Raw genomic sequence first — 17,085 nt, forward strand, 5'->3', positions numbered from 1 at the left:
TTTCTCCTAACCCCATCTTTCACATGTCATACCCCAATTTCAAGAAGTCCCTTCCTCTCTCTCCTCTTTCTTCTTTAGGATACTTTCCTAAAAATGGATTTTATTTTAGATTCTCAGTTTCACAAGTGTGTCATGAAGAAATTATGTGGCATTATATTTTCCTTCTTTTAAAAATAATTTTATTGATCTTTAATCTGTAATCACCTATATTTTCAATTGTATTTCTTCCTCCTCAAACTGCTTGCCAATGAGCTATCCCTTATAATAAAATATGAAAAGAAAATTTTTTTTCCTGAAAAATTAATATATTTTTAAAAGTTTGACATTATCTTTACTATCCCAAACCCATAGTCTCCCACTTCTACAAAAAAGCAAAAGGAGATGTCTTCTCATATCTCTTGTTCAGAATCAAACAGTATTTGATTTTCAGCTGCTTTGCTGTTGCCATTACTCTTTGCATTTACACTGCTGTAGGCATTGTGTATGTCTATTTTTAGGTTCTGCTTATTTCACTTTGCATTAGTTCACATATAAAGCTTCCCATGTATCTCTATACATCTTGCTTACTGATTCTTACAGCACAGTAATATTCCATTCCATTTATGTACAATTTTTTTTATTCCTAATCAGTGGGCATCTACTCTGTTTCCAGTTTTTACTACCACAAAAAATCCTGCTATAACTCTTTTGGTGTATATGATGATTTTCTTGTCATTTACTTTTTTGGGGGCATATGCCTAGAAGTGGAATCTCTGGATCAAAGAATATGGACATTTTAGTTGCCTTCTTTGTTTAATTTCAGATTGCTTTCCAAAATGAATGTGCCAATTCACAGCTCCACCAATGAAGCATTAGTGTGCCTATCTTTTGACCACCCCTCCAACATTGATTATTCTTATCTTTTGTCATCTTTCCCAATTTGTTGGTGTGAAGTCTTCAGGGCTATTTTGATTTGCATTTTTCTTATTACTGTTTTAGTGTATTCCTTCACATAGTAGCCTATAGTTTGCAGTTCTTTTGGAACTGACTGTTTATACCCTTTGACCACTTATCTTTTAAGGAATGGCATTTGGTTTTATGTTTGTATCTTGATTGTCAAGTTCTTATTAAAGATATTTAAGAAAAAGATTTATTTTCCCTCTAGTGTATTTTTTTTTTGGGGGGGGGGAGCCCAGGTCCAGAGTTTCTCTGGATTCTTTAATTTACTCTTAGATATGAGACAACCAAGGGATAACACTATGTGAACAGTGAATTCTTACCTAGTTCTTTTTTTGGGGGGGGGAGGGCAATTGGGGTTAAGTGACTTGCCCAAAGTCACATGGCTAGTAAGTATGTCAAGTGTCTGAGGCCAGATCTGAACTCAGGTCCTCCTGACTCCAGGGCTGGTGCTCTATTCACTGCACCACCTAGCTGCCCCTCCTAGTTCTTTTGAGCTGTATAAACTTGTTTATTTTTTATTTCTTATTTGTATTTCAAAGACTGAGCAGTCCTAGCTTCTTCTTGTTTTATTTTATTTCCTTTGCTTTCAGAGACTGTACTTAGGCTGGAAGTACAGCAACCACTCACTGGTCTGATTCCAATATGATCAGCACTGAAGGCTTGACCTGTTGTGTTTTTACAATCTGCCTGTAATAATCGTGATACTGTTTGATGTTGTAGCATAAGTGATAGGACTCCAACGTGGAGTTACTTTAGGCTAAGTGACACTAATAACCATTGTACTGACTGGATGAGGCTCATAGCTGACTCTAGACACTATGTGCCAATACCTCTTTCTGGGATCTCCAATTATAGATTTGGACCCTCAATCAATTTCTGATTCCAGTTAGGAAACTTCCCCATCTGAGTCTGGTATCAATAAATGGCTCAGAGTATTTCCCTCCCACATCTGGGTTTGATTAGGAATGTACCCTCCCATATTTGGGATTAGTTACCTGTTACATTAATTACCTGTTCTCAACCAAGCCCCTTATTAAGGTATAAAACTTCCCTACCCAAACCCCACTTTGATCAGGTGACTTCTCCCATCCAAATTTTGCCACTGTACACATCTCCCTCATTTGAGTGACTTTGGTCCTGTGTGTCCTGTTTGTGTTGCCACACAGTGTGTGTGGGGGGTGGGGTGTGTGTGTGTGTGTGTGTGTGTGTGTGTGTGTGTGTGTGTGCGCGCTGCTGTTTTTGCCTGTTTGCTGTACTGCAAAGTAATAAAGTTCATGCTTGCACTACCTTCTCAAGTATCAATTTCCTGTAAATCCTTGGACTTAGGTCCTTGCTCTCACCCAAGTCATGAAGTCAAACAGAGCAATGCCTCTCCTTGGGCAGCCTGGTGGTCTTCTACTCTCAGTGGCACGTCATATTAGTAGCAGTACACAGATGTGTCATGTGAACACCAAATTGGCTCTGATCTTTCTAGAGCTCAGAATTCCCAAGACCAAGTATACCACCAGTTTTATACTCTCCAGCAATGAGGATCCCAGGTAAGTATCATTGTGCCCAAACCAATTAAAGCTTTTTCAAAAGAAATACTTAGAAATCAACTATTTTAAAAGCCTATTTTCTACTTCCTAGAGGATCATGTTCAACTTTGTAGGATTAAGTACTCCTCTGAGGGAAATGGTTTTCTTTTGCTTTTCAATAAATCACATTCTAATTTTCTTTAGTTCTTTATCAGAATACTTCTTTTTTTTTTTTTTTGGTAAAGCAACTGGGGTTAAGTAACTTGCTCAAGGTTACATGTCCAGTGATTTCTGGGTGTGGTGCTAAATGTCAGAGCCTGGATTTGATCCCAGGTCATCCCAACTTTGGGGCCGGTGCTCTTACTCGCTATGCTACCTGGCCGTCCCTAGTTACTTCTTTTTCTGTTTTTTTTTTTTTGCCTTTTGGAGCGCAATTGTGGTTAAGTAACTTGCCCAGGGTTACACGGCTAGTTTTTTTGTGTGGGTGTTAAGTGTCTGAGGCCGGAACTGAACTCAGGTCCTCCTGCAGGGCTGGTGCTCTATTCATTGCGCCACCTAGCTGCCCCAAACTTTCTTTTTATTTTGATGATTTTTTTTTTTTTTTGGCTTTTTAGAGGGCAATTGGGGTTAAGTGATTTGCCCAAGGTCACATGGCTAGTTTTTGTGTTAAGTGTCTGAGGTCACATTTGAACTCAGATCCTCCTCATTCCAGGGCTGGTGCTCTATTCACTGCACCACCTAGCCACCCCTGTAATACTTCCTCTTTGACCTGACAATTCCACAGCCTGGCAAATACATTTCTGGCTAAGATAAATCTGTGATTCCTCTCTGGTGGCATGCTATGGGATCTATCAATTTACACTTACCCCTTGAGTTCCAGTACTTTATAATTTTCTTTTAGCCCTGAAATGTGGTATTTAGGCTTTTTGTTTCTTTGGGATTGGGAGGAGGGAGGGAAAAAGACCAATGACTATTAAACTATCTCTTGGAGCTCTATGTTCCAGATACATTTTTTTAAAAATTGTAGAGACCTTATTTATTCTTGCAATTTTTCAGCCTTTGGATTTTGATCTAATATATCTTTAACAATTTCATTTTTTAGTTATGTTTCCTCCATGTCCCTTTTTAGATAAAGAAGAGGAAAAGTGTACCTGGTTTCAAACCTGCAGTGAGCTTCACATCTCTGATTGGGGTCTTTTCCTGTGACTGAATGGTGACAGTCAAACAATACATCTCATTAGTCAGGGCAGGGGGCTCATGTCGGAGATGAACAGAAATGTTTGGAACTCTGGAAATGATCCTTAAAAAAATATATATATCTTATCTCAAAATACAGATAACTGATATTTTAAAACAAGTTTTCTCAAAATAAAACAAAACCATCACATCTTAATTCTGACTAGAAAAGAAGACTTACATAGTGTTTGCTTGAATTATTATGCTGTCCCAATGAACTTCATTATCTGGTAACTTAGGTCGTCTTTTGAAAGAACGGGCAGCCTGCAATGCTTCTTGGGAAGAAGCAGCATCTCCTCCTCCTCCCTGCCAACTTAGAATCACACATCTTCCAATTTCACTGCCCAGGATTAGATCCACCGATGAAATCTAAAACAAAGAATTCTCTGCAAAGCTCCATTTCACACATTTGACAACATCAACCCCAGGCACAGTTATGGTCTGTTTTGATGGCCATACTTCCTTAACCTCCTTACACACATATTCGACTTCAAGTATTTACAACAAATGCCATGAAATTTTTTATTGATCAAAAGAGATAGATTCAAATTCACATTGTGTATTTGAGGTGGGGGAAGTAAACCTGGCATTTCACAGAACTAATAGCATTATGATTTCTGAAGAATGCTACTTAACTTCAACTAAAAAGTATAAGTTTTATTATTAAAATAGTAAGAACAAAGCTAAAAACAAAGGTAGTGATTTTTATTTTGGTGGAACTGTCTACTTAAAAAGTAAAAAAAAAAACATTTGGGGTAAATGTAGCTAGTCATTCTGGATCTTAAACCTAAGTCTTAAAACTTCAAATCCAAAATAAGAAAGCCATCTTATTTTTGTTGTTATTATAAACATTTTTGCCTACATGTACACTTTTATAAAAGCCCTATTTTGAAACCTTACCATAAGGAGAACTCTAAGTTCTTGATGACTATCACCAAGGGAAAGTAAGTTCTGGCAGGTCCTACACCAAGCTGTAGAGACATTTGAGATTAGGCCGAATAACTGGATGACCTTTGTCTGAGGGCAGTATAGGTGTGGGACAAATTAACACCAACCTGGCTTCAAAGTAATGAATTTATATACCAAAGAAATCCCTGAAGACCTTTCACTAAGTCATTGAGTAGATGTGATATATGGCAATGTGGGAGTACCCAAACCAGTGAAAACACAGGGGGAAATATTTAAGTATGCTAACGAGTCAAACTACAATAAGATTCTGTAGTACAGATGCTCCAGAGACTGGATTATCTGAATATTCCTCTTCAACCAATACAGATATAACTTTGAAGAATTAAATGATTGAAAAAAGACACTTTGATTATTCTAGACTAAATTACCTATTACTCATATGCAACTTAATTGTATCTTTTATATAATATGCAAATGAATGTTCATACATAAAAGATATAGAATTATCAGTTCATTTAATGATATACCCTTATGTAATACATAAGCATTATAAATGTAAACATTTTCAAATTAACTAACCTCAATCTTCTTTCCCACGTCTTCAGTTTTTGCAACAAATTTAAAGGTAAACTTCCTTGTTTTACCAGGAACTAGACACATGGTTCCCTGGGTTGAATTTTCCAAAACATCACCCACTTGGTGTATATCTTCTATCACACAGAACTGGTTATATTCCTGTATAATAGATTGTAAGTTTAAATCTCAAATCACTCAGTTCAATTTAGAATACAGGTGTCATCCATCTAATGATATCAATGTATCTTATAAACATTATAAACTGTAAAATATTGACATTTATAGATTAATATATTATAGAGGGAATTAAAAATATCCTGTCTGACTGAGTCACTCACATTTTAAAAAGAGAGCATACTATTTTCAATGAAATCTCTTAACTTCGATTATACCATTATCGAAAAATATATTCTCAGGTTCTATCCTTTTGTCATAAGGTGTAAATATAGTCAGCACATATTAATAAATTTGTCTTTATTATTAAGTGCCACTCTCTTCATAATACAGAAAGTTGAAATAAGAGAATGCATAAAAGCATATTGAGAGTCTTTAAGTCAGGGAAGCATCTTTAACACAAATGAAAAAGCACTGATTTAGGAGTAAGACATTCTAACTTTAATTCTCAGTTCCACCACTTAATAGGTTGTGACAGTGGACAAGTCACATTAACTTTTGATCCTTAAACTGTCCCAATGTTATTGTTTAGATCAAATTAGATACAAGGGCTGTGTTTTGCAAGCTTATATGTAAAATGTCATTTGTTATCATAAAGAACAATTACTGGTTATTATTTGATAAGGAATGGTCTACTACTGATAGGTGATTCAGAAATGAATAACTATGAAATAACTGTCTGATGTCTTTTTTTTTTTTTTAAAGCAATCAGGGTTAAGTAACTTGCTCAAGGTTACACGGCCAGTTATTCCTGGGTGTGGTGCTGAGTATCTGAGCCCGGATTTGATCCAGGTCATCCCGACACTGGAGCCGGTGCTCTTACTCGCTGAGCCACCTGGCCGCCCCTAAGCAATTGGGGTTAAGTAACTTGCTCAAGGTTACACGGCCAGGTGTTTCTGGGTGGGTGCTAAGTGTCTGAGCCCGGGATTCGATCTCCAGGTCTTCTCAACACTGGAGCCCGTGCTCTTACTCGATGTGCTACCTGGCTGCCCCTTCTGATGTCTTAACTCAAGCTCAGAAGTGGCTTCTACTATTGGGAACAGTGACAGCTTACTGACTTAAAAGACATACTTCCATATTACAGCAAGAGGCAACATTTAGAGTGCTTTTAAGACTGCAAAGCATGTTACAAATATATTTCACTTTAGCCTCACAATTTATTATATCACCCATTTTACAAATAAGGAAACTGAGTCAGGGGTTCAGGACTTGCCCAAGGTCAAACAGACAGTAAGAGTTTGAGGTTGGATTTGAACCCAGGTCTTCTTGACTTCAAGGCCAGAACTCCATCTACTGTACCACCCTGCAGCCTTTAGCTGCTTTTCTATGTAACAGTAAATCTCATGAAATGGGGAGGACTTAAGGAGTCTGCTAAAACATAGACCCTTATGGATATAACAATGATAATTAGCCTATACATTCTTTTCACCTAACAAAAACGGCCCACTCTTCTTTTACTTCTTTTTTGTGTGTTTCAATTCTAAGATACTTTTTTAGGGAGAGAAGTCAGTTTGACTTATATGGGAAAAGTCAGCTTTTCTCTATCAGAAATTCTGTTCCCTATCTGGAGAGAAGCAGGTATCCATTTCAATCACCTCCATTCTTGAAATTGGCAAACTTGCCCCTTCTTATAGCCTGAAGTGACAAGTTAGGAAGGGGCCCTTATTAGATACTATGCAAATTCTGAACTTGTTAAAATGGACTGACTAAAGCAAATAACATAAGGAGAAAGAGAGTAGAAATGCAATTCATTCTGCTTAAATTCTCTATATATTTGATGCTGTTAAATAGTATCACCTTGAAATTCTCTCCTTCCTGAATCGCACAGTATCTCGATCCTTTTGATACCTCTCTACTTGTTTGGTTTCCTTCAATGAGTCCTCTTCCTTTTTCTCTCCTTAACACATGACCTTGTATCTCTCATCTTGGGACCTTGGCACCCTCCCTGTACGTGCACTTCTTCCTCACCTCCACCTTATGAAACCTATCATGCCCTTCAAGACTCAACCCAGATACAGTCTGGGAGACAAGACAGCAGAGTAAGCAGGAAATCACTTGAACTCTTCCAAGTTCAGCTTCAACAAGTATAAAATATAGCTTCAAAACAAATTCTGGAAAGACAGAACCAACAAAAAGGAGGGATGAAACAATTTCACAGCCCAAGACAACTTGGAATATCAGCGGAGAAGATCTGTCTCACATAGGCAAAGGGGAATGCAGTGCAGGGCAGGCAAGTATCCCAGCAGGTCCTGCCTCAGCAAGCCAGCAGGAGGCCTTGAGCCCCAGAGCAGGGCAGTGAAAAAAATGAGCAAAAAAACAAACAAAAAAAGAAACTGATCATAGAAATTTATTATATTTATAAAAACACAAACTCAAAAGAGGACAACAATGTAAAAATGCCTATATTCAAAGCCTCAAAGAAAAATGAGAATTGATCTCAGGCCAGCCCATAAAGAACTCTTAGAAGAACTCAGAAAGGAATTTAAAAATCAAATAAGAGAAGTAAAAGAAAAACCGGGGAAAAGAAATGACAAAAAAAGAGTCAATTACTTGATAAAGGAAGCACAAAAAAGGAAAAAGATGTACAAAAATTTACTTAAGAAAATAACTTAGAAGAAGAATTAGCCAAATGAAAAAGGAGATAAAAAACTAACTGAAGAAAATAACTCCTTAAAAATTAGAATCGAACAAGTAGAAACTAATGACTTCATGAGACATCAAGAATCAATCAAACAAAATAAAAAAAAAATTAAAAAACTAGAAGAAAATGTAAAACATCTCATTGGAAATATAACTGATCTGGAAAATAGATGTAGAGAGATAATTTTAAGAATTAATCAACTACCTGAAAGTCATGGTCAAAAAAAGGACCTGAATATCATATTTCAAGAAATTATGAAAGAAAACTGCCCTGATAACCTAGAACCAAAAGGTAAAATAGACACTGAAAGAATCTACTAATCACTTCTTGAAATACATCTCAAAATGAATATTCCCAGGAACATTATGGTTAAATTCCAGAACTCCCAGGTGAAGGAGAAAATACTGCAAGCAGCCAGAAAAAAGCAACTAAAATATCATGAAGGAACATTAAGGATTAAACAGGATTTAGCAGCTTCTATACTAAGGTTTTAGAGGGCATGGGATATGATATTCTGAAAGGCAAAGGAACTAGGACTACAACCAAAATTACATACCCAGCAAAACTGAGCATTTCGGGGAGGGGGGGGAAGGGAGGAATGGTCATTCATTGAAATAGAGGTCTTTCAAGATTTCCTGGTGAAAAGATCAGAGCTGAACAAAAAATGTGACCTTCAAGCACAAGACTCAAGAGAAGCATAAAAAGGTTATACTTTTAACTCTTAAGAATTCATCGTTATTACTTCAGTTAGAAGGAATATAGAGGATGCTAGTAAAAAGAGACTTTGATGGGATGCTATCGAAAATAAAAAATTTAAGGGTGAGAAAGAGGATTACAACTGGGAGTAGAAGGAAAGATAATTAAATGGGGGTAAATTATCTCACATGACAAGGCACAAAAGACTCGTTACAGTGGAGAAGAGGGTCAGTGGGCATAACTTGAACCTTACTTTCATCAGAATTTGCTGGAAGTGAATAACATACACAGTCAGTTGGGTATAGAAATTTATCTTACCCTATAGGGAAATATGAGGGGAGAAGGACAAGAAAAGGGGGGGAGGAAGAACTGAGAGAAGGGAGGACAGATTGGGGGAGCCATTGGTCAGAAGCAAAACACAGGTGAGGAAGAAAAGGTAGAAGAGAGAGGATAAAGAAAATGGGGAAAATACACCGTAATCATAATTATGCATGTGAACAGGATGAACTCATTCATAAAATGGAAGTGGATAGGAGAATGGATTAAAAGCAGAATCCTACAATATGTTGTTTACAAGAAACACACTTGAAGCATAAAGATATATAGAGGTAAGGGGCTAGAGCAAAATCTATTATGCTTCAGCTGAAGTAAAAAAAGCAGGGATAGCAATCATGATCTCAGACAAAGTAAAAGCAAAACTAGATCTACTTAAAAAAGATAAGGAAGGAAACTACAACTTGCTAAACAGTATCACAGACAATGAAGTAATATCAATACTAAACATATGTACTAAGTGGTATATGCAGCCAAATTCTTAAGAAGTTAAGAGAGTTAAGAAGAAATAAATAGTAAAACTATACTGGTGAGGGCCTCAACTTTCCCCTCTCAGAACTAGATAAATTGAATCACAAAATAAACAAGAAAGAAGTTAAGGCTCTGGAGAATAAATAGGGACAGAAAAGAAGATACTTTTTTCTCAGCAGTACATGGCACATATACAAAAATTGTCCATATATTAGGGTAGAAAAACCTCACAATCAAAATGTAGAAAGGGAGAAATATTAAATACATCCTTTTCATATCATAACGCAATGAAAACTATATTCAATAAAGGACAGTGGAAAAATTGACTAAAAATTCAGTGGAAATGAAATAATCTAATCCTAAAAAATGAGGTTATATAACAAATCATAGAAACAATTAATAATTTCATTAAAGAGAATGACAATAATGAGACAACACACAAAAATTATTTATGGAATGCAGCCAAAGCAGTATTTAGGGGAAAATTTACATCTCCAAATATCTCATCAATAAAATAGAAAAAAAAAAAAAACAGATTGAAAAATGGGACACAAAAAAAAAAAAAAAACAGGGGAAAAAAACAAATTAAAAATCTCTAAGTAAATACCAAGTTGGAAATCTGAAACTCAAAGGTGAAATTAATAAAAGCGAAAGTAAGAAAACTATTGAGCTAATAAATAAAACCTATCTTTGTGAAAAAACAAAACATAAAACCAGTAAGATAGATAAACCATTGGTTAATTTGATTTTTTTTTTTAAAGAAGCAAACCAAATATCCAGATGAAAAATGAAGAGTGTCGGGGCAGCTAGGTGGTGAAGTGAATAGAGCACTAGCCCTGGAGTCAGGAGGACCTGAGTTCAAACCCAGCCTCAGACACTTAACACAAAACTAGCCATGTGACCTTGGGCAAGTCGCTTAATCCCAATTGCCCTCCTTCCCCCCTCCAAAAAGCAAAAAATAAATAAATAAATTTTTAAAAATGAAAAGAGTGAATTTACCACCAATGAAGAAGAAACTAAAACAATCATTAGGAAATATTTTGTCCAATTATATGCTAATAAATCTGATAATCTGAACAAAATTAATAAATATTTACAAAAAAATAAATTGCCCAGATTAACAGAAGAGGAAACAGAATATCAAAGTCCCCAGGGCCAGATGGGTTCACAAGTAAATTCTACCAAACATTTAAAGAACTATTAATTCCATTACTATATAAACTATTTGGGAAAATAGGCAAAATTCCTTTTATGACACAAATATGGTGCCAATACTTAACACTGGAAGAGCTGAAATAAAGGAAAAAAGCTATAGACCAATTTCCCCAATTAATATTGATGCAAAAAATTTAAATAAAACACTAGCAAGGGATTATAGCAATATATCACAAGAATCACAGACTGTAACCAGGTAGGGTTTATACCAGGAATTGAGGGCTGGTTCAGTATTAGGAAAACTATCAGCATAACTGACCATATCAATAACAAAACCAACAAAAATCATATGATTATCTCAACAGATGAAGAAAAAACTTTTGACAAAGTAAAGCACCCATTCCTATTAAAAAAAACACTTTAGTTTTCCTTAAAATGATAAGTAGCATCTATCTATCTATCTATGGTTTTATATCAACAAGCATTATCCGTAATGGTGATAAGCTGGAATCCTTGCCAATAAGATCAGGGGTGCAGCAAGAATGCCCATTATCACCATAATTATTTAATATTGTACTAGAAATGTTAGCTATAGCAATAAGAAGACAAAAAGAAATGGAAGGAATTAGAATATGCAAAACAAAACTAACACTCTTTGCAGATGATATGATAATATACTTAGAGAATCCTAGAGAATCAACTAAAAAACTTGCTGAAATAATTAACAACTTTAGCAAAGTTACAGGATATAAGATAAATCCACATAAATCATCAGCATTTCTACATATTACCAACAAAGCCCAGCAACAAGAGTTAGAAAAAGTCCATTTAAAGTAACTGTAGACAATAAAAAATACTTGGGAATCTACCTGCCAAGACAAACCCAGAAACTATCTGAACACCATTACAAAACAATTTTTACACAAATAAAGTCAGATCTAAACAATTACAAAAATATCAATTGTTCATAGATAAGTCAAGCTAACATAATAAAAAATGACAATTATACCTAAATTAATATACTTAATCAGTGTCATACCAATCAAACTATCAAAAAATTATTTTGTAGAACTAGAAAAAATAATAAAGGAATTAATAAAAGAAATGCAAAAAGGAAGGTAGACTAGCTGTACCAGATCTCAAACTATATTATAAAGTGGTAACCATCAACTCTATATGGTATTGGCTATGAAACAGTGGGAAATCAGTGGAATAGATTAGATACACAAGACACAGTAGTAAATGACCCTCGAGCTAGTATTTGGTAAACCCAAAGACCCCAGTTGCTGAGACAAAAACTTACTATTCAACAAAAAGTGCTGGGAAAACAGGGGAATGGAATATACCAACATCTTACAGTGTATAACAAGATAAGGTCAAAATAGGTACATGATTTAGACATAAAGGGTGATAGCATAAGCAAATTAGGGGAGTAAGGCATAGTTTACCTGTCAGATCAATTATTAAGAAGGGAAAAATTTATGACCAAGCAAAAGATAGAGATTATTATGAAATGTAAAATGAATAATTTTGATTTTATCAATTTAAAAGGCTTTGTACAAACAAAACTAATGCAATTAAGATTAGGAGGGCAAGAAGCTGGGAAACAATTTTTATAACAAATGTCTGTGATACAGGCCTCATTTCTCAAATATATAGAGAACTGAGTCAAAATAATAAGAATACATGTCATTCCCCAATTTGGTAAGAGGCCAAAGGTTATGAATAAGTAGTTTTCAGATGAAGAAAATAAAGCTATCTATAGTGATATGAAAAAGTGCTCTAAATCACTATTAACTAGAGAAATGTAACTTAAAACAATTTTGAGGTACCACCTCACACCTATGAGATTGGCTAATATAACAGAAAAGGGAAATGATGAATGCTGGAGGGGATGTGGGAGAATTGGGACAATGATGCATTGTTAGTAGAACTGTGAATTGATCCCACCATTCTGGAGAGCAATTTAGAACTATACCCAAAGGGCAATCAAACTGTGCATACCCTTTGATCCAGCAATACTACTATCAGGTCTATATTCCAAAGAGATCATAAAAAAGAGGAAAGGACCTACTTTTACAACAATATTTATAACAACACTTCGTGTGATGGCAAAGAATCACAAATTGAGGGGATGCTTGTCAAATAGGGAATGGTTGAACTAGTTGTAGTATATGAATGTGATGGAATAATACTACCGTGTTTCCCCGATAATAAGACACTGTCTTATCAAATTTTTTGGAAAGAAAAACACCAGAGGGCTTATTTTCAGGGGAGGGCTTATGTTGTCCTGCCTCAGCTCTCCTCCGCGGCACTGCTCTCAATGGCGCCAGCAAGGAAATCACTGGGGAAGAACAGGATGACGCGCTCACTGCTGCAGCTCTGATTGGATGCAGCTCGGAGTGTGGCGTGTGTTCCATGGGGGGGGGGGGGGGAGGGCGGGGGGACGGTGCATACAGAGGGTACCGTAATGTAGCATGTAGCGCAGGGGATCACCTTCACTACAGTAGCAATCTCAATAGGGCTTATTTTCGGGGGAGGGCTTATTTTAGAGGAATCTTACACAGTAAGGGGAGGGCTTATTTTCGGGATAGATCTTATTATCGGGGAAACACGGTATGCTATAAGAAATGATGGGCAAGTGGATTTCAGAAAAAACTTGGAAAGACTTAAATGAACTGATGTGAAGTGAGTAAAACCAAGAGAACACTGTACAAAGTAACAGCGATGCTACATGATGATCAACTAAGAATGACTTGGCTAATCCCAACAACACAATAATCCGAGACAATTCTGAAGGGTTCATGAGGAAAAATGCTATTCACATGCAGAGAAGGAACTGACAGAATCTGAATGCAGTACTAAAGCATTCTATTTTCACTTTGTGTGTGTGTGTGTGTGTATGGTTTTTCTTTTGGTGTTTCTTCTTTCACAACATGACTAACATGGAAATATGTTTTACATGATTTCACATATATAACCTGTATCAAACTGCTTACCATCTCAGGGAGGTGGGACATGAGAGAGGAAGGGAGGGAGAAAATATGGAACTCAAAATTTTAAAATGAATGTTAAGATTTGAAATTGGAAAAAATAAAATACTGTTTAAAAAAAAGATTCGACCCAAACCACCTCTTACATGAAGGTTTTCCTGATCTCTCCTAGTTGCTGCTAGTGCCATCTTTCTCAAAACTACCTTGCATTTATTCTGAATATATTTATGTATATTAATGCTGTCTCTTTTAAGAGAATATAGGCTCCTTAAAAGCCAGGACTGTTCCTTTATTGTCTTTGCATTTCCAAGAGCATACCTTAGGTCCAGGTTTATTATAGGGACTTAATACTTGTTGATCGATGAATAATGACAACAAATGGCTTCTTTAAAGTTATATTCAAGCAAGTAGAACATCAAAGAAGAGATGACTGTTGTTGACGTCAATAATAAAAGATGGTGGATTAGAAGACAACTTTATAGCTTTCTTTCTACCAAGGAGAATCATTTTCAAATTGGGAAGAATTTGTTCAATGATGATCCAATGATTACTAAATGCCTACTACAACAGCCCTCTGTTGTTACCCTTTGCTCTCACATGCCTGCCCCATCTCCTTTTCCAATTAGCTTATTTTCTGAATGGTATCCCTTAGATTCCTTCTGATATGTGGTCACTGCTGAAAATATGTTAACGTCTATTAGTACCCACCATGCAGTTCTCCATTTCCTTCTGTGTTGCTTGTAAATTGGATTTTTGGAAGACTAGTGCCCTAAGTTTCACAACCATACTATATCACCAGTAAAATGTTAGTATTTTAAAATATGGGTTTTGGTGCCAAGGAAAAGCTTGAAATTGCTTAAAGTATTGTAGGACTTCCCAAACACAATCTAGCCAGCTCTCTCTTCTATTTAAATCTAAGCCCCACTCATTGTCTGCCTGTCTCACACATGCAGTAACTCAAGTGTAGTAACTCAACAGTTTATATGTCCAACTACATGTCAAAATGTGAACACTTTTCTCTATTTAGTTTTTTTTCTATATGAAATGTTAGATCTCTTCAAGTAATTATGTATTTCACTCTGAAGGACCTATGATGTTCTAGGGCTTAATTCTATCAGAACAATGTTATTCACAAATGACCTATTGGAGAAGCGATCTAAAAGGAAACCTCTTCTCATTCATGGCAGTGGAAACACCATGACTATGGAAAAATACTTATGGTGACTACATTTCTCCTTCTTTTATACCTTGCTTGATTTCAAAGATTAGTTACTAAACAGTCATCTCTGTCTCATATGCTCTTCACATATATAAAAGACTCCATGAAGGAGGAAAGATTTTAAAACTTTATAATACTCCAGAGTAAAATGTTTCTACATAATCAACAAATAAAGAACCCTACAAGAGTTTGTATTCTAAAGATCTCCAATCAAAACGTAATCTGCTATGAATATAGTCTGTGAAAGTTTGCCTGTTGAGGGATAACAGTTGTCATAGTTTCATCAAAGTTATTACCCTTGATTATATGTGTGTTTGTGTATATGTGTGTATATGTACATGTATACATGATATAAATATATATACCACTCATATATTTATAAAGGCATGTGGGTTAGCATTTAATAATGTGTTCTTTGATAATTATGTCTACTTCTATTAATATTATTAATATAATATATATTTTCCCCTTTTTCTTGCCTTTTTACTTGAGAATGCTCTTAGTGCTTTCAAAACCATACTGCCTCCAGTATGGACTTCCTTGGAGTTAGATTTGACCTGGTCCAGCCACTCTTTCTGACTGTCTTTTTAAGCATCACTTTAACTTTCTCATTTATCACATTTACAAATACTATAGTGTCTTGAGTTGAAATTTGATGTTTCTACTGTCACTCATGAGAGAAACAAATGGAACCAGAGATTTAGAGCTAGAAGGAACTAGAGAGGTCATCCAAGTCTATCCTATAATGGTTCCATTTTGCACATAATTGCCCTGTCAGTTTCATGTCTGAACACTTATGAAATAACAGCACTTAGCTGGGTATCATGCCAAGCTATTTTGAAGTTTGTTTTCATTTCCATGGCTGCTTACTATTTTGTGGAAACAGAATTCTCATAAACTTCTGCATGCACCTTTACAATGATTTACAAATGAGTTGGTATTCTAAACTGGTATTGCCTTTGGCCATCATCTCTCTTCACCTGGCAAAGATGTCAAATGTTTGTTGGGTTAAGGTGGTTTCTAGCTTCCTGGCTATGGTAACAGCTTTATATAGGTTAAACTTTTACAATTTCTTTTTACTACACGAAAATGTCAACAATCAAAGTTAATATTTTTTACATTTTTATATTTCCCATTTTTTCAGCATCAGCAGCTCATTTTCCCCAGAATACATTTTCTCCCAGTATATCCAAACCTCATCTGTTTTTCAAAGCCTACCTCAATGGGAATCAGTACAATGTAACAAAAAGAATGTTCATACTGGTAGTCAAAATACCAGGTCCTAACTATGGCTTGAATATTTATTAGCTACATGACCACAGACAAATTATTTAACCTCTATGAAAATTAGTCTCCTCAAGTGTAAGATTAGAATAATTATACTATCTCTCTGAAAGGATTATTGTGAAGAAAATGCTATACAAATCTTAAAGCATGACTTTAACATGAGTTAATATTTTTATTCCTACCTGCATGACCTTTGTAAGGCATGTAACTTCTCTGTGCCTCAGTTTCTTTAACTGTAAAATGACAGGGCCAGAAAAGATGACCTTTAAGGTCCTTTCCAAATCTAAAAATGATTTTATCACAAAATGTAGTACTTAATAACCTATATTATTCACTGATATTTCACGTATGTTGGTCTCAGTCCCTGCATTTAAAGAGTTTACAATCTAGTGGAGAAGATATTTATACTTCTATATATTCTGCAAAGGCTTGTATATGACCAGGTACACAGGAGACACTCAATGAACACCTGATTAAAATTATCAGGCAAGCTTTAGGAAATAAAGCATTTGCTGATCTAAGTAAATGACCTACAACTTACATTTTGAATAATTTTAAACAACAAAATTTTAGCATACGCTCACAAATTTAGGCTTCAAAGGCATTAAGATATATAGATTAGTTTATTCTGAGTATTTATTTTATTGGAATTAGTAATTAAAATAGTAAAACAAGGACAACAGTTTTCCAACTTAACACTATTCTTACAATGATGTGTACCATATAAAATACTTAGATTTCAGAAACATGGCACAAAAATAAAAACTACAACCAAGGTAGTGTTTTCCTTATAGCAAATCAACATTTTGTTGTAAAGGCAGTTAACCTACTTAAAAAAACAAGATTGAATTTGATATTGACTATGAATCCATATTAAGGTTGAGCACAGAGAAATTCTGTTGTCATTACAAATTCATCAACAACTGAAAAATATTAAAT

General features: G+C 35.3%; 1 protein-coding gene across 3 annotated transcripts in view; it reads right to left on the reverse strand.

The window, feature by feature from the left end:
• TRAPPC11 (trafficking protein particle complex subunit 11) overlaps nt 1–17,085 on the reverse strand; it is an 88,480-nt gene that overhangs the window by 30,823 nt on the left and 40,572 nt on the right. For all 3 annotated transcript variants that reach the window (XM_069096486.1, XM_069096496.1, XM_069096480.1), the window contains exons 19-21: nt 5,181–5,336; nt 3,874–4,061; nt 3,608–3,756 (exon numbers count right to left, since the gene is read on the reverse strand). In XM_069096486.1, the coding sequence (XP_068952587.1) occupies nt 3,608–3,756; nt 3,874–4,061; nt 5,181–5,336 (493 nt within the window). The remainder of the gene's footprint in view (nt 1–3,607; nt 3,757–3,873; nt 4,062–5,180; nt 5,337–17,085) is intronic.

Source organism: Petaurus breviceps, unplaced genomic scaffold (assembly GCF_028583685.1).
Source record: "Petaurus breviceps papuanus isolate PSGF00001 unplaced genomic scaffold, PetGlider_PUasm1.0 126, whole genome shotgun sequence".
Taxonomy (NCBI): Eukaryota; Metazoa; Chordata; class Mammalia; order Diprotodontia; family Petauridae; genus Petaurus; species Petaurus breviceps.